The following is a 24,562-nucleotide window of genomic DNA, read 5'->3' on the forward strand; positions in this document are numbered from 1 at the left end:
CTTAGGGTACCGGCGCTGGAGTTTGCGGTCCGTGAGTGGGGAACGGTCCTTCTTTTGTGGGAGTATGAAGGAAACGCGTTGCTGGCACAGGGCAGCGCCCCACGCTCGGGGAACCTCAGGCACGGGCTTGCTCTGAGCTCTTTCGCTTTTCTGTTCCACTTGGAATGGTTTCATCCTCCTCCATGTCAGCACCTTTCTCTCCTCCCCACCCTCCAGTGGCTCTTTCTCCACCGGAAAGTTCCTGCCAAGCTGGAGGCTGAGAGCTCTGGGGAGGGCGATGGGAGAAAAGATGATTCATTTCTTGTACATTCATTATTGAAGTTTCTTCTCAAAATGAAAGTAGAAAGAGGCAGGCGGGAGCTTTGCTCTTACCATCTTTCCCTCATTTGCCCACGTGCTTGCTCAGCACTCAAGGACAAAACCACGGCGTTTCTCCTCCTCGTGTTTTATGCAAGCAGCCCCGATAGCTGAGCTTTTCTTTGCCGCTAGTGCGTTCTTGCCAGCAATAATATTCTGTGGGGCCATTTTATTTCCAAAAGCACTTGTATGATTCCATTATCTCCTCGTTGCTCCTTCAATAACTCCTAGGCAACACCGGTATCTTCGCGTCCAATACTCGGCGACACCTGCGAAACACGGGAGCCCCTAAACCGCCCTGCAGAGGCCGCGACGGTTCCTGCCGCCGAGGGGAACCGCGTGGAGCGGTGCAGTCAGGCATGTCCAGGCCCCACGTGTTGTCCTCTGGAAGCATAACGACAGCACAAAGCTGTTAAAATATTCACTTGCCGTTAGCTGTTAAAAATAGCTCATGATGTTTTCGAAATCAAAATTAGATAAGAGGGGGAAAAAAATGCATTTAGTATGTGCGAGAAAAAAGCTAATGCACAGAGCCTCATATTTTCAGAGCTGGGTGAGAAAGAGGTTTGTGATTATTCTTGTAATACCTTTCAAGAACAAATCTTTACATAATCATGAATATTGCATAGAAAAGTACGTTTGATCCCACTTCACCCATCTCACACGCACAGTCTGTTTAGGGTTGCGTTTTGGAAGTTTTCAGCAGCAAGGGGAAGGAGAATGGTTGCTGGTATGGCTAATTTAAGGAGCACATCCTTTTTCCTATTAGATTCGTTATCAAGTTTTTCTGAGATGATTTTTGAGATGCTATTTCTAAGAACTAGTCCGAGACTCAAATTTAAACAGAGTGCACAGTATTGATTTAATTGAACAGGTTTAGTGTGACGCTAACAGCCTTTCCTCAGCATTTCACTGGGCTCGGAGGGAGAGGAAAGAAGGAATTTTCCAAGTTGGGGCAAAACAGAAAAGATTTGCTATTGCATATTCAGCCTGAAATGTTCTTTTCTTGTGTTTTGGACAGCATTGCTACGCAAAGCCTGCATACTAGAGGAAGATACTTGCATGATGCATTGGGTAATGGAATTTTCCCCCCTGCCCAGAGAATTCCAGAGGAAGGAGACAGGTTTTAAAGGCTACGAGCCTCTCGACAGTGCCCTGTCACATGCTAGTTAATACTGTCTGGCAGATCCATGGGCAAGTTTGCTAAAAAAATTACAATGTACAATTTATTTTCCAAGATCAATGATTTGTTTAAAATAATACCTACTGCTTATCTTTAAAAAAACCTCACTACTAAATCTTTTTTGAGTAAGTAAATGCTGTACATAGATTTTATTTTTCCTCTTAAATGAATCATTTGACGTAGCATTTATCTTTAGGGCACTCTCAAAAATCAAGAAGTATTTAAGTGAAATTAATTTAATACACCTAAATATTGGCTTTTGAGAGTGGGTAGAGGAAGGAAATGTTGATTGTGTGTTGCTAATTTTGGCTTTTTAAATATGTATGCCTTGTAACTTGAATCACCTTACGTGGTCATGACTGTATAATTAACATTCTGTTTTCTGATGATCTTTTTTGTTATCTGCTCCTATAAAGACATCGAGATGCGGCGCCAGCGCTCCTCTTACACCAGTATAAATCAGGAATAGTTCTAGTAAAGGGAGTACAAAATTTTTTGGGCAAAGCCAAAATAAGTATGAAGAGGGTAAGGAGGAAAACAGGACATAATCTATATTTTGCTGTGGTTTATCAGCATCCACAATTTCACGTTTACGACTGAGCAGCTGAACACAGTAGATCTCAAGGCACTTTTTTTTCAGTGCCACCTCCACCCACCGCCGTCTCCCCGCTGCCCTGGGGGGGTCGGCGGGGGGGTGGTGGCTGCCGACACCCAGCACCGCGGCACGGCTGGCGCCGGCGCGGAGCCGAGGGAGCGCTGGGCACGTCCCACAGAGCTGCGCGGGTTCTCCTACCAGTGATGAGAAACTCAGGATGAAACCATTTGACTTTTCCCTTCCCGACGTAGAGAAATGGGCTGCTGCTCTAAAGCAAGAGGCGGGAATGGTCAACGTAGGCGGGAGATGAGGATGAACAGGTTTGGTTGTGAAGGTTATAAACACCAAGGAGGGAAAAAGAAAGAAATTAAGCTGGATCAAGAGGTTAAAACCAGGGTGTAACGGGACAGAGAGAGGTTACGAGTTCTTTGAACTGAGAATCAGGGTGATTTTCTTGCCAGTGAGTTGTGTGTGAATGGAAAGTGGAGAAGGGGCAGGGCCCCTTCTCCCCCGAATCTGAGAACGTGTTTGGGAAGCAGAGATCTGCACTGCCAAAGAGGCCCGAGCTGATTTCGCACGATTTATGTTACTACACAGCCTTGTTCGCAGCACGGGAATCCCTTCAGGCCAGTGGCCCGTGTTTTCCAGTTTTTCATCCTATGGAACAGAACTTCCCATCATGGGAAATGATGGAAGGATGCTACCTACTCAGCGGCATTTCTTCACACCTACAAGCAAAATTTTACATGGGGATTCGTATTTTGTTCTTTTAGGCCTATGAAATACCCTGCTTGTGTAGCCAGCCACAAATGTATCCGCAGCAGATGAGGCTTGAAGAGTCTGACCAGGTTTCACCATTACTTCTTCCTTTTCTTCAGCCCTCCCAGGAGTTCCCTGCTGAGTTCAGGCTCTGTAAGTACCTTACAATCAACCCATCTCTCCTTTTCTCTCTGTAGGATCTGATACGAAGAGATATTCTGTATTACAAAGGTCGCATAGACATGGATAAGTACGAAGTGGTGGATATAGAAGATGGGAGAGATGATGACTTCAATGTCAGCATGAAGAATGCCTTCAAACTTCATAACAAGGAGACTGAGGAAATGCACTTATTCTTTGCCAAGAAACTGGAGGAGAAGTTACGATGGCTTAGAGCTTTCAGAGAAGAAAGGAAGATGGTAAAAGAAGATGAAAAGATAGGTGAGGAATATGAAATGAATCCGAAAGGAGATTGTTGGTAATGCTTAATTTAGCCCCAACTGTTGGAGAAGCCCACAATTTTTTGGTAGTTGCAATTACAGTTCAACCTTGTTCAGCTGTCCTTGGTTGCTCTCGTAGTCATAAATAGGTCTCTCCTCCAATTCAGTTACTGTTATTTTTGGCCCTCGATAAACAAATTGTGCCCATAGCTTCAAGCCTGGACCTCCGTGGGTGTTGCGGGAGAAGGAAGGCTTTGGCCATCTGACTTCAGAGTCTCCTGGCTGCATCAGTTCTGCTCTGGTTAAGCACATCCCGCGCAGGGTAGGAGGGTGGCGAAGGCAGTGACTTACCAGCCGTGCCCTTCCCTCAGCATCAGCCCATAAATTGACTGTAACCAACATCAGTTCAGTCTCTGTGCTGCTCAGCTGTAGAGCACTGGGCATATTTATGATACTGTGTAAATAATAATGGGTCTAATCTTACTTTTCATACAGCCCCTGCACAAGTGAGATTATAAAGAGGCCTGTCCTTTCAAGGAAGATTTGCTTTTCAGTAAAATACCTGCCCATGCACACAGCTCACTGGGTGATGCTTTGCCACCTAGGGCATTCAGTGTTTGCCAAACAGTGCAGAACATTCCCCCCCTCCCCAAAAGAAAAAAGAGGCTTTGTAAGCAATCTTCTGAATTGTGTTTGCCGTGTTCCCTTTTTCAGGCTTTGAAATTTCTGAAAATCAAAAGCGGCAAGCGGCAATGACAGTAAAGAAAGTCAGTAAGCAAAAAGGTAACCGGCAACATGCACTGTGCCTGGTGATGTGAGGGTGGAGCGGGCTGGGCTGAATCCTGCTGGGTTAGGATCCAGCATCCCCCTTGAATTTCCCCCTCCCCTTTCTCTTTTTATATAAAATACCGTTTGTGCTTTGTATCCTTTCTTAATGTATCTGTGGGCCAAATTAATCTCTGGTCTAATGTGGTTGAAGCCAGTGGAATTTCACCAGAGATGAATTTGATCTCGTGTCTCCAGTCTGATGTGCAGAAGCTGTCCCTGGGGGCAGAAATCTCTCTCAGTTGTTTATCTCAGGCTGAAATGGGAGTGAGTGCGGAGATATGTAGGGGTTCTGCTAATTCCCAAAGTCTCCCATTAGCAAGGAAAGAAAGATGGCTAAAATACTGGAGATGGTGAGGGATCTACCCCTTTCCTCCTTTTGGAAAGGGGACACTCACGTTTCCCGGGGCTACCTATAACTTTTTAAGGACAGCACAGTAGCATCAGGTCTAGGAAATAAAGTATCTTAGTAAAGACATTTTATCTCTCTAATGTCACATTCATTCCCCCACCCAGTCAGGCTACAGCCAACTAATAAATGCCATGCTAGATATTAAACAGAGCTCAACTGGCGAAATGGCCAGTGTTAATTATCTCTTGCAATAACTCTTGCAACTACAGGTTTTGAAATAGTGAATACGAAGGGCAAGTCAGAGAGGTCATTTTTCAAGTTTCCCAAAGCTTCACAGAGTCATAGACATATCGATTCGTTACCAAAGTACCGTGGGCACAACTAGACCTGTAAATGGGTTTTGAGAGAACTCATCACTTCTTGGCTACAGTCAGTTCCAGGCAGATTCATCCCTGCTTTGCACAGACATTGGGTTGTTTTTTTGCAAAAGTTGAAGGAGCATTTTGCTTTCTGCCTCACCTGTTTGTTGTCTACTGGCTTTGCTGGTCCAGTAGTGGTTCGCTAGGGCAACTGTAAACACCTTGGTTTGCTGTGTCTCTCCATTGTCATTAGTCTTCTCCTCTCTACTAACTTCCTATGTTGTCTTCTGAGATGTTCTCTAAAAACTCTCCTGGCCAGATTTGCTAAGTACGCACGCCCCTAAAAAGGGGCCCAGGGCCGCCTGTCTTTCTTACACAACGTCTGTGTAGTTGAGGCAGGAGCGGATGCCGTGACGAGCTCGGTTTTGCAGATTCCCCCCCTCAGCACTTGCATGCTTGTCCCTCAGCACGGGAGCAACCGCGGCGATTACGGCAACTGGAAAATTGAAGAAACCGAGTTGCATGATGGCCATGACCAAAACAGTTTAAATTATTCATTTGCTGTTCACTTAATTATATGATTAATTACGGTATTAATTGATTAATAATTGTACTCTTCAGTCATTAGGTGACACAGTTCAAAGGTGCCTGAGCATGCCTACCAGTATTCCCACTTAAATCACTGGACTTGCATCCTGACAAATACAACATGCCTAACCATACTTATTTCTTACACAGCAATTGCTCTCTTGTTTTCTCTCTTTCTCTTTCTCTCTCTTTCTCTCTGAGATGAAAAAGCAGGGGCTATTATCTTAGACTTCTCCGCTGATAAAATTAATTAGCTCCTAAAACACCAGTCAGCATTTCTTTTATGAAGAACGAGTTTATGCTGTAACACTGGCAGTTCTTTTTGTGAGATGACGTACTCGTGTCAGACAGAGATGCAGTCAGACCCCAAGCATCAAATTATGCAAAACCTGGTTGTTTTACTTAAGACATGGAACCTGAAGAAGAACAAATAGGGTCGGGTCATTAAGTTGGTAACTCTGTTTCTTTTGTCCTACATTGTGATAATCGTAGCCCAGTCTCAGATTAATGAAATTAAGTACTGGCGCTGACCATTGGCTGAAAACTCTTAGTTTTCTTACTCTGTGGTTTGTCTTGTGCCCACAACCCAAAGAAATGCACGAGGCTGCCGGAGCTGGTGGCATTGCTCAGAAGAGCGGGGGTAGGAGGAAATTCCTGAGAGCTGGCTTTTAGTGACTGACTTTTTGAATCTTGCCACGTGCATTTTACATATATTGCCAACAGGTTTTTCTGCCAAAGCCCTTGGCAAGCCCTGGGGGCCGTGTTGCTGAGGCTGAGGTGGAGTTCCCAGGGCTGGGTGCGCCTGTGCCGGGGGCTGCTGCCTCTGCCCTCCCCACGCAGCCTCCCACAGCGCTCTCGGGTGGGTTTTGCAGCATCAGGTACACCTGGAAAGCAGTGAAGCCCTTCAGGAGCAGGAGTACTTCCACTGCAGTCAGCTGAACTGTTGACTCGTTTCGATTTGCGGACCTGGCAGGACAGGTCTCAGTGGCTACAGCAGGGCTTGATGACTCCACAGCCCAGCCTGACATGTCGAGAGCTCTGCTCCCGTGGCAGGGGATGCCTATTACAGGCTTGTTTCTCAATTATCTCAGTTGTTCCCTCCACCTCCTAAATGGGAAACCATGGTAATTTCCCTGTCACAGAATACTTAAGGAAGAGAGAAAAGCTGTGAAGGAGGTGAAATGGAAAACGCAACCAACTTTGTTAGAGGTGAAGCAGAAAAACATTTTTCAAATAGTATAAACTGCTGCTTATTTGCTGCACTGTTGTACCACACCTCCCAGAAGAATTACCCCGGAGCTGGCTGGCGTGCGTGCGAAACAGCAGCATTTAAACTACCACTGGCTGCAGCAGGTGAGGGAGAGACGCCAGGAGATCGGCTGCCAGTGGGAGAAGAAACCTTAAAACATTGCTTTTTAAACTAATGGGAACTTTATCCAGGTGATTAAGAGAGAAGGCAACTCTCAGCGTTTTGAGAAGATTTTTGGTCCCCAAACGAGGGTCCTCTGAGGGGCACAAGTCAGCCCCCTCTGGAAGCAGCCCCCTCCTCACGCTCACGTCTGCGCAGAAATGCGTGCACGCGCGCAGTGCCAGGCTTCCTCCCAAATCGACTTAATGATGCGCAAGGTCAGATTTCAGCAATATACTGGGATTTGCACTACTTACTGGGTTGGGCAAGACGTAATGATATTAGACCAGGTGCCTTAAGACAGCATTAAACCAATTTTTTTAAGTCCATTAGATATAAAGTAAATGGGTAGTGTTGGCTCTGCACCTTACGGAGGGAGGGAGTGAAGGGCTGTTTGTTGTTGTTTTTTTCTTTTTGCATTGATTGTTCAAGATTTTGCCTCTCGGTTACTGCCCGTTAGCTTCTTTCAATGTCAGCGTGGTAACTGGAAATAGCATGCAGTGTGGTGTCTCCTAGAAGTAGTAAAGTAACAGAGAAATTTATTTGTCTTGACTTACAAAAACAACAAAAAAACCCCAGAGCCCTTTTTAAGCTACCGCCAGCCAAGCGTGCGGCTTTTCTGCAGGTAAGTCCAGGTGCCACTGAGGAGCCCCGCTGCCTGCACTGACTCTGCAGCATTAAGATAGCATCGAGTTGTGCTTCCAGAACTGCGCTCGTTATTGGCTAAAGCGGTGGAAATGAGTCTAAAGTTCCCTTGAAAATGGATCCCTTGTGGATCCCCAGTCCGTCCTTAACGTAGACACAGGATTAGCCAGGGTGTTTTTTCCCATTTCTAAGCATTTGGAAACAGAAGGCTCCTTTGGTGTCTCTGTCCATCAAGGGCTTCCGTTCCGCTGGCCACCTGTAATCCCCCTTCCAATGATTAGTGTTTGCAGCTTGCAGAATCAGTCACTTTTCTGACCCTCGGCTTTCCCCACATCTGTCCCCATGCAGGACTGCGTGTACACTTAAGGGATTTCTGCTCATGTTCCTAGGAGCTGTTCAGCCAGGGCTGTCAGAGGGATTAGAGGTTCCAGTGCCCTGGAAGGAGACCCCATTCCTAAAGCACCGTTTCCCACTGATGTTTCCATTTTGGAAAATGAAATGTCTGTTCACATTTAAAGAAATTACCTCAGTGCTCGGTGGGAGGGTTTCCCACCCTAGGAGAGCTCTTCAGACCCATGCTGTGAGCCAGCTCCTTCGTGCCCTTCTCTCTGTCCTCTGCATTCTCCTCTGCACTGTGCCACAGCTCCACCAAAGCAGATGCCCTCAGCCCAGACAAGTCTTTAGCCTGGTGGTCTGGGACTTGCAGAAGGAAGGAAACATACATTTAATCACTGTCACCCCTAACCCTGAGCTTAGAAGGATGCTGTCATTAAATCTGCCCATAAATACTCAGCTATGCAAACCCAGCAGGGGTTAAATCACCAGCCAGCATGAACTGCTTTGGCCTGCAGTAAAACACCCTCCGAATCACTGAATTTCCCTGCTAATTTCTCCCTTTCTGATCACTTGAGCTCACAGCAAACTATGTCATAAAAACCCTGACCTAAACGCCCAGCAGCTTTTCCCTGACTTCTCACACGTCTGCACTTCAAACCGAGGTGACTGCTTGTCAGCGCGCTTGTGCCGGCTTCAGCCAGCTGGCCAGGACAGGTCTTGCCAGGTAGCAAAGTCTGTAGGTACCTCCCGTGGTTCTCCTGAACGTTTAAGCCTAATTTATTGCATCTTCTTTGCTAACATGATTGACGTGGCCCCGGCATGTTTCCCCATCCTATTCACACATGTAAGCACAGCCTCGGGGGGATTGAAAGAGACTGAGCAACACATAGACTAACCACTTTAAAACAGAGGGGCATTTGCATTTTCAGATAATCAGGGTCACTTCCCTTTTTTCACAGGGCTTCCCACAGTGTAGGTGAAAGAATGGAGCTAATTGTGTTCTCGGTGGTATTTCCCCACAGATTCAGGGAAATCACAGAGCTTATCCCATCACTTGTAAAATACAGACCCTACCCAAACCCTCCAAAACGCAGGCGTTACGCAGTGCCTGTCAGCAGCTCAGCCAGCACTCCGTGCTCTGGGTCCACAAACACTAGTCTCACTGGTGATGGGACGGATGGACGGATGGATGGACGGACGGACGGACGGACGGACGGACGGATGGATGGATGAATAGATGGATAGATAGATGGATGGATGGATAGATGGATGGATAGATAGATAGATGGATAGATAGATAGATGGATAGATGGATAGATAGATGGATGGATAGATGGATAGATAGATGGATGGATAGATGTATGGATAGATGGATGGATGGGTGGATGGATGGATGGATGGATAGATAGATGGATAGATGGATGGATGGATGGATGGATGGATGGATGGATGGATGGATGGATGGATGGATGGATGGATGGATGGATGGATGGATGGATGGATGGATGGATGGATGGATGGATGGATGGATGGATGGATGGATGGATGGATGGATGGCTTCTCGCTCAGGGCATCAGTAACCCAGATGGAGTCAGTAGTATCATCCGAGAGCTGGTCAGATACACAAGTGAAGGCAAATCGTGAACAAATTCTCGGCTGGGAGACCTCTAAGGATGGTACTGGCGACTCAGCAATGGGCACATGCTTCTGAGGAAGTTCTCCAGGGGATTTTTTTGGTGAGATGTGAAACAGGCCTCTTGGGTTTCCCATTGGCGCTTGTTTGAAGAGCCAAGATGTTGACATCAGTGTCATGCCGAGATTCCAAGTAAAATAAGTTTGTCAGCCCAGATACTCCTGCACTTTCAATCTGTGAGGTATTTTAGGTAAGGAGCAGTGTTGCTACATAGAAGAGGCGGCATTTCAAGGCAGTGATGGATGAACTGATCTCTTCCTATCAATGAAACTAACGGAGTGATCTTTGCTATCAGTGTACAGAATGCTGGAGGAGAGGGAGGCTATATAAATACAAGATGGGAGAAATTGGTTTTCACCTGGCTTTGAATGATAAAGCCCTGGTATTGTTTATTCCATCTTGCCTAGCTTAGCTTTTGCATATCACATGAGGAATCATTATCTTAATGTCTAGCCTAATGACATCAGGTTGCAGAAGCAGACTTGATAAATAGACTCAGGAAGGTCAAGTTCCTTCAGTATTTGTAGCTACTGCAGCTGGCTGTGGAACGGCCAGGACACAGGATTACTGTTTTCCTCCACTGCATTTCTCAAGCTGCAGTTGCCCTCTTTCCCTCCCTCCTCCTCCAACACAGAGAAGTTAGGCCAGCGCTTAGAAAAGGGAGCTGAGGCATATTCTTCCTCACCAGTACCATCCCCGGTAGCATCTACCTTTGCCAGGCCGTTGAATAAAATCCCCAGCTGTGTAAAGAGCCGTGGCTAACGCACCGCTTCAACTCCTCTTGACTTGGACGAGGACGACAGAGGTTGAGTCGGGTAGTTTAACGTGGAAGCGTAACCCGGTGGAGCGCGCGGCTGCTCGGGCCTGCCTTCGGAGGCAGACGTCTCCTCTCGGCAGCTGCCATCCACACCTCCTGCTGTAAAAACTCTCTCTGCTATCAGGGAGCAGAATTGATGTCAGACACAGCATAGTTTGCCAACTCTAAACGTAGCAGCAACCAAGTGAATCGTGGTGAAGTGCTTTGAGATCCTCTGTTGAAATGTGCTGAAGAAAGGCAAAGGGCTGTACCCGTTCAGCCATTACTGCTTCGCATTTCTTTAAATGAAACTTGTCGCTGTTGCAGGAGTAAGTAACCATACAACGATTAGTGGTCTTGAGGCACGTTCCCGCCTACCCCACCTTGTGCATGGGCTACAATATTCAGAAGGAAACTGACTTTCTGGGATTTTTGAGCCTGGCTCCCGAAGGACGCAGGTTGGCTCAGCTGCTGTGGAGATCACGGGGAGATGAAAGGTTCCGCAGCGCAGCGCTGCTTCCCGTCCCACCAGCGGCCGCCGCTCGGCCAGTGCAGAAAGCAGGTGCTGCTATTTTATTGTCTCCCACTCAAGTCTGGCTAACAAACAGCCTGCTATCTAGACAGCTAGGTAGAAGAAGAGCCTATGGAATAGCTCCTGATCAAAGTAAAAGCTAAAATCTTAAAGGTTGAGGATGGAATAAGCAGCTTGTCAGGCAAGTTTCCATGGTTATATGCAGGCAAATGCGAGTGTATTCTGTGTCTATTTTGCATTAACTCTTGAGAGGTGCAATGTTAATGTAGCTGTCCTGCTCTGTTATAACTGGCTCTGTCTGCACGTGTCCGTATGGATTGCCTGTGAGTTAATAGCGTGCTCCAAAATCTTCAAGAGCTACCGAAGTCGTGTTGTAACCTCAAATAGCAGAGACACTTTGGCAAAAAGGAACTAGAAGGGGAAAAGAGACAGCTTTAAGTCTTTATAATTGTTTTCTTCTGAGCTGAGAAATCAGAAAGATTCCAAGTGACGCTGCCGAGTACTAAAAAAAGCCATGATTTCAGCTGACAGCGCAGCATCTCTCTTTACCAGTTTTGTCTAGCCAAATTATAAACCCTGGAGTTTTCTTTTTCTCATTCTGAACAGATTTCCACAACCCCCACCCTGCTGAACGATCTTGCTATGCAGCTGCAGCCTTTATATTCTGTCACAGTGCAGAATTATGCGTGAACCAGCAGAAGGAGCTCCAAGTCTGGTCACCGGTGTGTAGCTGCTTTCTTACGCCTTGGAAAGGCAGCGCAGCAGCTGTGTCTAGAAATCATTACTTACCTATCGATTCTTTCCCTCTGCACTTTGAATTCTGTTTGCCAAGCAGCCCAAAATTGCATTGGAAAAGAGCTTTGCTCATTTCTTTCTGTTGAATTGCAGTGGAGTTGTGGCTTTGCATACAGAAAAAAAGAAATCCCTTAAGGGACAATTTTGCACAACGGCCCCAAGTTCTGATGAGGGAGCAAACCACTTCAGAGCAGAACAGAAAAATACCAGCCCACCATACTTTCTCCCAGGATTTTAAAATGAGCAGATTAGGTGGAGCTCCCTCCTCCCCCCACCAATTCCCATGTTCTACCTTTTCAAGAACGTGGGTATGTCCAAAAAAAAAAAAAAAACAAAAAACAAAAACAAGAAACCCAAAGCCATTCGTGGGGCACCTCAAGCTATTGCAAAGTTCTGTATCACAGTTTCACAAGAAAATGTATTCTTATGGAATCATCAGCCTGACTTGCTAGAGCCCAAATGTTTTTATTTGCATGCCCACAAACACACGGTAATTATGCATGGCATTGAGATCCGCAGTTTTGATTATTTAGGCCATGAAGGCCATTTGATAAATATGATAAATATGCAAATCTTCGGCTGCTTATTCAAGTTAGAGCCAGCCAGGAGCTTTTGACGTTCATCCAGCTTAGATGTTAATGCCAATAGCCTAGATCCTCAGGCAGGGCCGCACATACAACTTTGAGAATATGGGTCTGAGCTTCTTTACTGAGGGAAGTGGCAGTGTGTGCATGGGTATGTTTCAAGCAAGGATAGATATTTTTCAGGAGATTGGACCAAAAAGCCTATTTTAGGAAAGAACTGAACGGGGCTTGCTAGTGATCTGGCCAGGGGAGTCTGCCTTTTTCTCTTTTGGAGAAGACAGACTCTGGATCACATTCCTTGCCGTGTAACTCCATCAATGTCAGAGGACTTCAGCCAGACTGTCCTTTCTCTACTTCTTCAGCCTTCCAAGCGCATAACATTTTGCTGATCCAGTAGTTTTCGTAGCATTTCTGTATCATGATTAAAATACATTAGTTCACCCTCCACAAATCGGTGTAGAGACGGTCAAAAGCTCAGCCCAGCTCGTCACAAGGCTGACTGCTACTCTGCAGCCACAGGAAACAAAAGACATTGGGCCACGTCATTAAAGCAGTGTGGTTTTAAGGTCTTCCAAAGCTAGAAACAACTGCCGCATGTCCCTTAGTAGCAGCGTTAGATTCACAGCTCTTTTGTGTTGCACATTAGTTAGTAAACTTGGTGACGCAAGGATTAGTTGCCTTTGAAGTAATTCCTGGTCCTTTGGGTCAGTCAAAGATCCAAAGCACTTACCAGACAGAAGATGTATTTCCCAACTCCAGCCGTGTAAGGGACCTGTACCAGATCCTAACCTTCCCACACATCCTAGAATTCCTCACCCGTCTCTGCTGGGAAAAGCGGCCAAGGCACTAAAGGCTGGTGGCCTCCAGGGGACTGTCTGCGCTCTTGTATGGGTTTAGGGCTGGAGTTTGCCCTCCGGAGCAGCCGCTGCAGTTGGTTACGCTGCCGGCACGTTGTCGTGCCTTCAGCAAGGCAAGTCGGAGCAGGACACTGGTAGAAGAAGGGCTGGAGGAGGTAGGGCAGAGATGAGCACCAGCCCATGCTCCAGCCTTATGGGACATCATTGGCTTAAATCAAATAGTGCGGTAAAGTCAAATTGAATTTTGCAGCTTGGGGCCTGCCAACGAGGGCGGTGCAGACGTTGGCTCAGGGATCCTCAAAGTCACCCTGTCCAGGTTTGACCCCCGGACAGCAAGGGCTCTGGGGCTGCACTCTGCTCTGCAGGCTGTCCGTGGGAGAGAGGAGCTTGGGCAAGACAGAGTAGAAAACTTGTTGATCAGTAACTATTCCAGCATGCAGCTACAAATGCAGAACGTCTCCAGGTTGTTCTTTTCAAATAAGTATGAAATATTCACGGTGATGAATTTGTTAAAGGTTCATAGGTATGAATCATGGAGCATTTTTTTTGTCCACCGTAAGGAAAGCTCTTTGGTTACTCCCTACAGTGGACAGAGAGCTGCATGGTTCGACGGTATTTTGCTGTAAAGAAGGGGAAAACCAGTTAGACATAGTCAAGCTGATATCTCCATTTGGTCTGAACCTTTTGAGGATTTTAACAACCCTTGCTTGGTAAATTCTATAGCAAGGGGAAGAAAATTAATTCTCTTTTGTAAAGCCATACTAAAGCCTTAGCTTTGTATCTAAAAGAGGTCCTGAACTGTAAGGCAGCAACGTACAAAAGTTGTCTGATGAGCTCCGTGAGTGCATTTTTGTGAGGCTTTTTTCCTTTGTCTGTAAGTACCCGACTGTGTGCAGCCTCCGTGTGCCCGGGCCGGCCAGCGCTGGTCCCCCAAAGCATGTGTTTGTGTGTGGGTAGGAACCGCTAACTGAATGCAGAGAGTTGCATTTCTTTTACACACGTTGCTGTGGTACCTGGGTGCTAATCACCGTATTTTGCCTTCTCTAGCACCTTCCCAGCCGAGGATCTCAAAGTGTTTTACAAACATTAATTAATTTAGCTTCACAACCCTCGTGTGAGGTAGGTGGGTGATGCCATCCCGCTTTCCAGATGAGGACACTGATCTACTTGGGTAGAGTCGCCTCGCTCCTGCGGTTAAAACCAGGGGAGGCGATGGCCTCGAGATGGCCCTTGCGAAGCTGCCACCCGACACGCGGCCGGGGCTGCCCTCCCCGCGGAAGGAAGAGCAGTTCTGCATGCAGCAGAGGGGATCCAGAGATGGCCAGAGCTTACAGCAACCTGCTTCAGAGCTCCTCTCTCCTCCCTGCCCTTCTCTGGAGTTGTGGTTTCCAGCCGATCACGCTACCCTGAGGCTGACGGAGGGATTATCCCTCGCCAGTGGTGTTGCGGGGAAGGAAATAAATGCAGAAGTAGCTAGAGTGCTGTTCCCTGTAGTCTGCACTTTGGCGGTGACACGCCTCCCTCCTGTTCCGCTTCCATTCAACCCAGAGCCACCCTTTCTACACCATCCTTTACAAGAGGTTGCGTAGGTCCCAGCTTGCTGAAGCTCCCCCTTCCCGTGGGAAGGCTGTAAGGGCAGCGTCCCCTCACCCCGTCCGTTCCTGCGCAGGACCTGTGGCTCACCAGTGTGGGAATTACGCCTCTCGAACCTGGAAGCGTAGCCTTGCCAGTCCCTCCACTGCTACCAGTTTGGATTGAGCAGAATCAGCCTTTTCTGCGGCGCGTGCAGCCCTTTTGGGCTGAAACCAGACTGGTAAATTGAAAACGAACCCTATGGAAAAGTCCTACAATCTGAGCTGCCCTTGGTAGAGGCAGATTAGCGCTGAAGCGGCGCGGGTCCCCGCAGCGTAGCGCTTCCTTCCAAAGCAGCTCTGCTCCCTTCTGGCGCAGGAACCGGGGCCGAGCGGCCCTCGGGGTCACGCTGCTCGGGGGGGGGAGGGATGGGGGGTGTGGGGGGTGTGGGAAAAAAAAAAAAAAAAAATGCTTTCTAAGTGTAGCTGGGAGGGAGGGTGGCAACGAGCTTGGAACCAGCAAGTGTGAAATTTGCCCAGGGGGCTGAGCGGTGAGGTTGGCTGCCTTCGTCTGACCAGACCGGGGCTGCCTACGGCCTGGCCGCCTTTGTGCCGCGTTAGGTCACGCAGGACTTTTCCACGTAGGGCAGGCGAAACTCTGCCAGTACAGAAGGAATGGCTCTTCTCCAAATCTTCAACTCGTGGTCTAGCGTAGGTGGCCTCTGAGCTGAGAGTTGAGGCAGCTGCTGCGTTCCTCCGTAGATTTGCCGTCTCTAGCACGTCTCCCTGTTGTTTGGGACCCTGGTAATTAAGTGATAAGAAGCGATAGCATGACGAAGAAAGACTATTTGACCCAATTGCACTTTGACTGATCTGTTTCTTTTTCCCCCCAATCATCGATGCAGGTGTGAGCTACTCCAAGTCGGTTCCTCCAGCCTACCCACCACCCCAGGATCCATTAAATCAGGGACAATACATGGTGACAGATGGCATATCCCAGTCCCAGGTCTTCGAGTTCACCGAACCCAGACGCAGCCAGGCACCATTCTGGCAAAACTTCAGCAGGTTAACACCATTCAAAAAATAATACCTAGAGAGATGGAGAATTTTAACTTAAAAGAACTAAAATTTAAAAATAAAAAGAAATAAAATTATATTTATAGATGGACCTTTTTTCGGAGAAGCACTGTTGCAACTAAATATATATATACATATATATATACACACACACACACATTTTAAAAATAATAATATATATACATATATGTATATATATAGAAGGACCAAAAACTTTTTTTGTTGTTTTTGGGAAGCAATCTGCTACTAGATACTAGGAAGCACCAATGATTTCTAATCATGTGACCTATTTTATTTTATTCCATTGGTCGGACATTTTATTTTTTTTTTTTTTTTCCTTCCTTCTTCATTTTCATTCAAGTCGTCATTGGCATCCCAGAATGCTTTCTCGCTTGTGTGAATTCGTCATCGAAGTTCCTCATGGACTACATTGGTGTATATTTTATTTGATTTTATTTATGGGGGGGGGGGGTGTTGTTTGTTTTTTGGAGTGCCGGGAGGTCTCTGCTCCCTCTCCCTCCCTCTCCGTCCCTTCCTTGGCTGTCCCGGAGTTGCCATTTCAGCGAAGAGCATCGTCCCCGTCCCCGTCCCCGTCCCATCCTGCATTCTCTGGTCTGACTCGTGCCTGTCTGGATGTGCTCCCTTGTGCACCACGCTCTGCTGCGCAGTATTTCTCTGGCTTTAACTGTTTTGTTGTGGGCAGGTGAAAAGAAGCAGAAGGGGTATCGGCTATTGAGGAAGCGAGAGATGGGGTTTCCTCTGTTAATTTTTTGCCTTTTTTTTTTTTTTTTTTTTTTTTAAGCACTGTCTTTTTCTCAGTTCAGTGTGATTTGTTCGCACTCGGAGTAGGACTGAGAAAAGAATATCAGGGGCTTTTGTTTCTTTTGCATTTAGTTTTATTTCTGTGGGGTTATCTTTGATTTGTTTTCTTTTTAAGCTGAGACACGACTCTGAAAAGCCCACTCCTATCTTTGTTTTCCATGCAAAGATAAAAGCTTAAAAACCGATGGCTTCACGCCCTCCATCCCAGCGAGAGGAAAATTGGCTATTAGGCTCCAACGAATGGCCAGTTTTCTTTCTTCAGGAACTAAGGTCCCATCCTGCTGGCCACACTCACGCCTGCACAGTACCGCGTTACTGAACCACTAAATTGCCATTTACAGGAGCAGTGACCCCAAAAGCGAGGCCCGGTGATTGCACACGCTGCCTGCTCTCACTCCAGTCCATGCAAGAGCCCTGCCCTCGCTCGGGCACCGACCTCCCAAGCCAAACACGAGCTGCCGGTAGCCACCCCTTAGCAGCAGGCTCACCGCCCAAGTAATTGAAAATATTTACCTGGTATTTAATGGACCTCGAGCTGCAGAGGAGTTGAGAACTGCCTTTCAGGAAAGATCCAGATGTGACCTGAGAAGTTTAGCCCTACAGCCCCGATTACTAAGCTAAATCAGTGATCAGTTCAACCGAAACAGCATCAGTGGCTCAGCAGAGGTGTATCAGGGTCAGTGGGCTCTGGAGTGATTAGCTAAACTCTCCGGGCCTCTTTCTCTCTCTTTTTCTCCCTCTGGAGATTCATGCCCCTGTTTTCAAAGACACTTCCTACAATTTCAGCCTTAAGTACATTTGTTTACAAGCGCAAAAGCTTACGTTTAAGCTTGTAAAACAAATCGTTCTGCAGTAGGATGCCTTTTTTTTTTTTTTTTTTCCTAGGGCAAACGAGCCTGTTTAACCAGATTTAGAAGATGAACTTAAAAACTTGCAGAGCTACTCTGCAAGCTACTTTTAAAGTGTGGGAAGAAGTGATTGATCACGGTATTTATCATTTTCTTTTGAATCTGATACACCACACAAGCACCCCAGGCCAACTAGCGTGGAGACATATTTTTTTCCTCCCCTAAGAAATACAAGCGAATGGGAAGAGCAGAGAGTGTGATTTCAGTGTTTCCGTGGGAGCCTGCTTTATTTCAGGGCATGTTACAAGGCAGTGGCTGTATTTTATATTGTAAGTACAAAAATAAGCTCAGCACTTTTTAGTAATCTAGAAACTATCAATGAACAGCAAAGCCAGATTAGTGTTTTGGAGAGGAAGAGTGGCCCCTCTGTGACAGGCAGCAGCGAAACACCGGGAATCCCAAATAGGAAGCAACCCAATTTTATATCAGAAATTATTTTTATGCTCTTTTCTATCTTTGCATTTTTATGGTCAGATTTTAATACTGAATATGTAGCAAATATCATTTTGTTTCTTTAACAGAATGGGTATTTAAAGAAGTGAATGAGGTGGGATCTCAGAAGTTAACTGAATGTTTTACTATTTCTGAATGGCTGGAGAGATGCAGAGAGAGAGAGAAAGAGAGAGATTACAAACTATTCTCAACGTGATGAAAATTTCACTATTCCTTTGCCTTTTTAATTGCTTAGGGGAAAAAAGTAACAAGCACATTAGTTAAGCCTGTTCATTTACTGTTTTGTGCCTCAGAGAGTGAGAATGAGACATCCATAATTTTTATGAGAAGATGCTTCCTAAATATTCAGCACTAGGAAAAAAGAAACACCACCGCCACACCATTATTTGCATCATAAATCAAGACTCGCTTGATCTGACAAGGCCACTTGTTGGACTCGCAGCTTCTTTCTTAAATGGAAAGCTAAAACAAGCTAGCATTGCTCGTGCTTGCCGAAGCCAGGCAGCAGGCAAAGCAGATGCAGGCGTTTGTTCCAGAGGGAAGAGGGGCTTGGCTCTCAGGCAATGGCCTTCAAGAAAGCTCTTCCCCTCCATAAATTGCCAAGGTGCTGCAAGAGATGGAGCATTGTCACAAAGAAGAACCAGCACTGGGTCCCACTTTTGCTGCCAACCGTGGCTTTTCCCAATAGGGAGCGGGGCTGGGCGGCCGCGGCTGGAGGCGCTGGGAGCAGCGCAGGTGCAATCGGGTTGGGGGGATTTTGACTGAGCATCTGGTACAGACTTTCATTTCAATGCCAGACAGGAGGAACCCACTTGCCATCCCACATGCAGAAACAAGAGAGTTGTAACAAACTTACATGTTTACGGTATTTCTCTGGCTGAATTTCTCTCTATATATAAAGAATAAAAATACCCTCTTCCCTAGGTAAATGACATGCATTACCCCTTGACCTAGACACTAGAACAGAGGATCTAAATTCAAGACTTTCGCCTCCCCACCCTCTCCAAAAAGATCAAACAAGAACCAACCTAGGTGCATCTAACAGTTGTAAATAGAAAATAATACATAGAGAAATATATTTGAAATTTGTTTCAGTTTCTGGATGGTCACTGGCCGTCCACTGCAATGTTATTGATAGTACACTGTGGTGCTTTGGGTTTCTGGTTTTGTTCTCTTTATGCTCTGTCATCTTTTCATTGCAGCTACATTTCAGGGAACATGTATATTTAGTAGCTATTGTAAGTTCTGCATGGCATCACCGAGCTTATTTTTCCTTAAGAAGAAAAGAAGAGTCTGTAGGAGTTTAAAGGCACTATGACGACAGGGACTTGTAGCAGAGAATTTAAAAAAAAAAAAAAAAAGGTTTTTAAAATTCTAGTTTGAAGCCAAATACTGATATTTTAGTGCTTTTGGGGTTTTAACAGTAAGAGCAAAAAAAAAAAAAAAAAAAAAAAAGGATTTTGGTAACCCAGCTGATCCGCACTTGCCAGTTTTATTATTTTGTTTATATTGGACTGTTTGACCCTGTCAAACAAGTGTCAAAGTTGTGTGTATAAAACAAACAAAAAAAAGTGTTTAAAAAAGTGTTGTAAAGACACTGAGCCTTATGAAAATATTTATGGAATTAAATAAAAAGAAGTGAAAAGGCATCTGAAGGCATTTTAAATCATTTTCCTCAGAGCGGTCTCACTCTTTTCCCAAAGGCTGAGCACGAATGGCTGGGGTGGGGCTCCAGCTTGTCAGCAAAGCAGACACCAAGACATTCGTGTGTAACCAAAAAATAGGTTTGTTCTGGAAATATCCCACCTCCCCCTTGCTTTGTGTCCTCCATCTGAACTGAGTGAAGTGATTAATGAGTAGCTGGAGGTTCCACGCTGACACACGACCGCCTTGCAAGTGCTGGCAGGGGTTGCTCTAAGCGGAGCTTGGATCGGGTCTTCTGCTAAACGCGGGTTTAAAGGGCTTTCTGTCACTGACCTTTGCTCGGCTCCAGCCCAAACTCCCCGAGGGCCGAATTCTCCAAACAGCCCTCTAATCACAAATACGTTGGGAGTGACGTAAGCAGCATTTCAGAGCCCGTGGATGTAGAGCAGGGGGGTGGGTTTTTGAGGGGAGGGAGCCTGGCCACACGCTGCTCCACTGCAGGGCGCTGAGCCCGAGGAGCTGAGCAGGCTCCTGCCCTGCTTTTCCCTTGGTGCGGAGGCAGCAAGTGCCCACAGGGAAAAGGAACCGGGTGCTTTACCCCCGAAATGCAAAGTGCTCTCCCCAGAAACCCAGGGGCGTTTTGCAGGTAAGACAAGTTGAGTCGTGTATTTCTAGGCAGCCCCGAAATACAGTTATAACCAAGGAAAGGGGGGTTATGACACCGTGGGGTCCAGACCCGGTCGCGGTTGGGAGCGATGCCTGTCGTCACGTGCAGGAACACACAGGCGCACGTCCCCGGGCTGCGTTTTCGGGAACGACACCGACTTTCTGCTCTTTCCCGCCTGTCCTGCGGGCGCCTGTCCGGGCGAGCCACGGCCGGGTCGCTGGCACACGGACTGACAGCATCTTCAGCCCACATGGATTAGGAAACCGGTCAGACAAGGGACTACCGAAAAAAAAAAAAAAAAAATGCCAAACCCTGGCAGCTCTGCTCTGGGAGAAAGAGAGAGAGAGATGGGAGAGAGACAAAGCTCCGAGCACAAAGGCTTCTGCGGGGCCAGCAGGCTCAGGAGCAGGCTCCCCCAGACCTCAAACATCACCGCTTCACATTTGCCTCCTGCTTCAGCAACACCCCAAGCTGAGCTTTTTTTTCCTCTTGCTGACGTTATTGCTTGCAAGGAAGAGGACATTGGTGCCGCGCTGGGGTTCACCTGCCTGAATGATCCTGTTCCTCTTGTAGCGCCTAACTGAAGTCACTCGGGGGGCTTGGCCCAGCGCAGTTTCCAAAGCATGCTGGCGGGGAGAGCAGAGAATGCAGTGAGGTATAAAACCTCCCCTTGAAGGACACCTCTCCTACCCACACCGCCGTCTTTGCGGGCCAGAATTTGCACCGATATTGCCAGAATTTTGCACTTGCCTCCAGGTTTGCAAATGTGAGCTGGGGGGGGGGAGAAGGGAGGGGAGGTGCTCAGGGCTGCCCAAGCTGCGTAAGGTACCAAAAAAAGCTCTGGCGACAAGGGAATGGGGAAGGAACCCAATCACCCAGCAGGCGTGCTGGGAGCAAGAGCACCACCAAAGCTCATTCAGAAGCAATCAACAACCTCCATGCCCCTGCGACACGCTGCCAGCCCTGGCTGGCTTTCCTGGCGTGGTCAGAGAGAAGAGCACTCCGTGGCCGGGATTGCCCCTGCAGCCTGTAGTTGATAAATCGATTTATGTATTTCATTTAGCGACAGTATTTGTTTTTAGCTTTCTCCAGCTACCCGGCATCCAGCCAGCTGCGATGAACTTTGGTTTCACTAAACAAAAACCCAAACCAAAGAAACCCAGTTGAAAATTCGGTTGTCTTGCAGGGTGCTAGGTTCGTTAGGCTTTATTTCTGGATAACGGACCAAACCGACCCTCTGAGGTAGCAGTAGGGGCACACCAGGACAGACGTGGCCAGCCGATCTCTGCGGCCGTGACTCAGGAATTCACTGAAACCCATGCTCAACTCCACCATTTTGCACCAAAGCTTTTATTACCTACACACCGAGGTGCGGAATTCAGGCCTCAGACTGGCAGATGAGCCACCAGGGGAGTGACTGAAAAATCAACATCCACATCGCTTCTTGCCTGTTTTGATGGTCCGTTGGGCTACTCCGCCTGCCTGCGCAGTGACCGAGCTGCGTGGCTGGGGGCACGTTGTGCAAAACCCGTGGGGACGCCGCGGAGAGCTGGCAGCCTCCACGGGCAGAGTCAGGCCCCGGCTCCGCTTGGGAACTGCAATAGAACAAGTAAATCTTTTTAGGCTGATACGTTTGTGACATGACAGGAATGGTGTATGAACGAGTCTGTGCGTCAAAGCCATCTCTGTTTTATCCGTGTGTATATATCCATGGTGTTACAGCCGAGCTTTTGCTTTTTAAGGAATCAGACTTTCCATCTGACTGATGGTGCTGGGATTACAGATCCCAATCTGCCCCGAACAATAAATTTTCTTGTTATTCTGTAGCTAAGAAGCAGCACCAGGTTTTGCACGAAGTAGAATAGAGGGTCCGCATCCTCCAAAGCATGTAATGCACCATCTGTGCTGGGTTATTAAAGAGCAAACTGGAATTGCATGTTGCTGGGGTTGCAGCAGGAATAACTGGCATTTTTGAGAGCGTTTCTAAGCACTGTCCACCGCGGGTTTCGCAATCCTTCGCTGCTAAGGTAGGGGACTAGCAAATATAATCTCTCTAACAAACTGCAGGTACGAAGTGTAAAACTGTGTTTATTTGTCTGAATCTCTTACCTGTGCTAGGGAAAAGAGATACATGGGATTTCTTAAATGCTTTTAATGTTCACACCCTTTTTCTTCCAGCTCTCTCCAGGCAAAATGCATCCTGGTGAAGATTTGCACGTCCTCATTTCAGAGCCACATTAATTTGTTGCCTCTTGCAGGTTTGATAGGGTCTCTGTGCTCAGCCCTTTCCACAGGCCGGGCCATGAAGCAGCAATGGCTCAAAAGTCTTTCCCTGTTCCAAGAGCCCCCCAGGGCCAATTTCCAAACTTCCCTCCAGCACCTCGCTGCCGACACAGCAGCCAGAGCCAGGCTGGTGGTGCACGCGTTGTTTGAGGGACACGGAGCACTCTCTTCTTCTTTCAGTCCAGCTTACAGCAGCAACAACAAATCTCCAAGATGGGAACACTGTGGTTTTTTTTTTTTTTTTTTTTTTTTTCATTTAGGAAAATATATAAAAAAGTTAAACCCTTGCAGAAACACTTGCCTCAGAAAGAAAACATCGGCCCTTGAAAAAGCGCTCTGGTCTGGGGCATCTTGTCGAGCATGTGGCTCTGCTGGCTGCCTCTGCAGCTCACAGCTGGGGAGGAGAGTTGGTAATCGCACGGTGAGCGGAGAGGAGCGCTCACAGATGAGTGATGTACAACTCACAGAGTGTTGTACACAAGCACTTTCTTGCCCCGTTGCTATAATAGCAGAGAGCTGTAACATCGACGGCTAAAGCATGGCTGGCTTTCACGCCCATTGTACAGCCGGAGGGGAACAGACTCACATTCTTGCTAGGATCTAGGCTTTTCAGAATAAACCATGATACTAAACTGGCTTATAACAAAATTCTGAGAATTCAGGCTCCAAGAGACTCGGTGGTACCTTTCTGGCTGGTCCTGGAAGTCAGTGCAAGTTAACTTCAGAAGAGATGTTTTATTCTCTTTTTTTTTTTTTTTTTTCATCTGGAAAAGCAATAAGGATATATATTGGCATATTTGCTTCTCTTTTTAGCTCACTTACAAAAGCTATGAAGCTTTTATCCGTGAAGCAAATACTTGGAGGGTGTGCATGTGTGCATTCAAGCTTTTGCAGGAAAACAGAAAGTGGGTGGCTCTTGCCCACAGCACGGTTTGCCCTGGGTGGTGACACCAAACAAGTAACAGCCGTCAGCCGTGCCAGGGCTCCTCTTCCTGCACAACCACCATCCAGAGCCACCTTTGAATCAGTGGCATTTTTCCCCTAGAACTGTGTAACCGAGGTTAAAAAAACCCAAAATTCCACTCGTTGGTTTCTGAACAGTCAGGACAACCAAACAACAACAAAATCACAACAACCCCAGTGACCTACCGCAGGCTTAGTACAGGTGTAACTGAGAGCAGCACTTGATCCCAGGTTTAGTGACTGGACTGATCCAGACTGGAAATGTTTGGAAATAGTTTAGTTCTGCCACTTAAGAGGAAGTATCTCTTCCTCCTGAAGATTTCAAAGGCAGGTTTTATAGAGGCCGGGTTGGTACTGTACCACATTCACTGCAAAAGTGTGAAGAGAGCAGCAGGTTTGAACAAATAAGTCATTAACAGAAATGGATGTCGCTGCTGCCGTTATCTCAGAATGTCCTTTGTCACAGGCTGTTCCTTCATCCCGGGCGAGTGCTGGCCTCTCCAGATGAACGGTCTGAGTGGAGCTTTGTTGAGCTCTATTGCCCAGGTCGTTTTAATAGCAATTTGATGCTGGTTGATGTAGACATTTGATAGTTTTTCCACCATCAGTCACTCCTGTGCAGCCCAAGCTGTGGGGTTTTTGAATCGAAGGTATTTTAGCACCTCTTAAAGTGGAATTGCTTTCCACATATTTGTGCTATCACACTCGTCATTTGCTGCTTGGAAGCGGGATAAATGCAGAGAAGTGCCATTTGCTGTATTTTAACTCCCCAGCAGCCAGACCAGTACTTTTCCTGTGCCAGAAATGAGCAGCCTTACGGCACGCTCTGCTCCCCATCCGGTTCTCAGCTGACATGAAAGTGTGCTGTTTTTCCAGAGCCTCACAGGCCTATATCCAACAAATGACGAGACAGGCAAATTGCACTCATGGTGCAACTGTAAAAAATGCTGTCAACTGGCTGCCTTATCCGACCCCAAACGCATCATTTGTATTTTGCAATTTATTTTTCGGTTTGGCTGGAGCCACGTTCTGTTGTGTTGGTGTCCATGGCCAGCTGCAGAGGGTCCTCA

General features: G+C 47.0%; 1 protein-coding gene across 10 annotated transcripts in view; it reads left to right on the forward strand.

Annotated features, from left to right (window-relative positions):
• ARHGEF9 (Cdc42 guanine nucleotide exchange factor 9) overlaps positions 1 to 19,584 on the forward strand; it is a 222,706-nt gene extending 203,122 nt beyond the window's left edge. For 9 of the 10 annotated variants that reach the window (XM_042807102.1, XM_032983457.2, XM_032983453.2 and 6 more), the window contains 3 exons: positions 3,092 to 3,335; positions 4,049 to 4,117; positions 15,581 to 19,584. In XM_042807102.1, the coding sequence (XP_042663036.1) occupies positions 3,092 to 3,335; positions 4,049 to 4,117; positions 15,581 to 15,762 (495 nt within the window). In that variant the 3' untranslated portion in view covers positions 15,763 to 19,584. The remainder of the gene's footprint in view (positions 1 to 3,091; positions 3,336 to 4,048; positions 4,118 to 15,580) is intronic. The other variant, XM_032983449.2, reaches the window with a different exon arrangement.
• Positions 19,585 to 24,562: the final 4,978 nt, after the last annotated feature.

This window comes from Tyto alba, unplaced genomic scaffold, assembly GCF_018691265.1.
Source record: "Tyto alba isolate M040663 unplaced genomic scaffold, T.alba_DEE_v4.0 Super-Scaffold_5, whole genome shotgun sequence".
Lineage (NCBI taxonomy): Eukaryota > Metazoa > Chordata > Aves > Strigiformes > Tytonidae > Tyto > Tyto alba.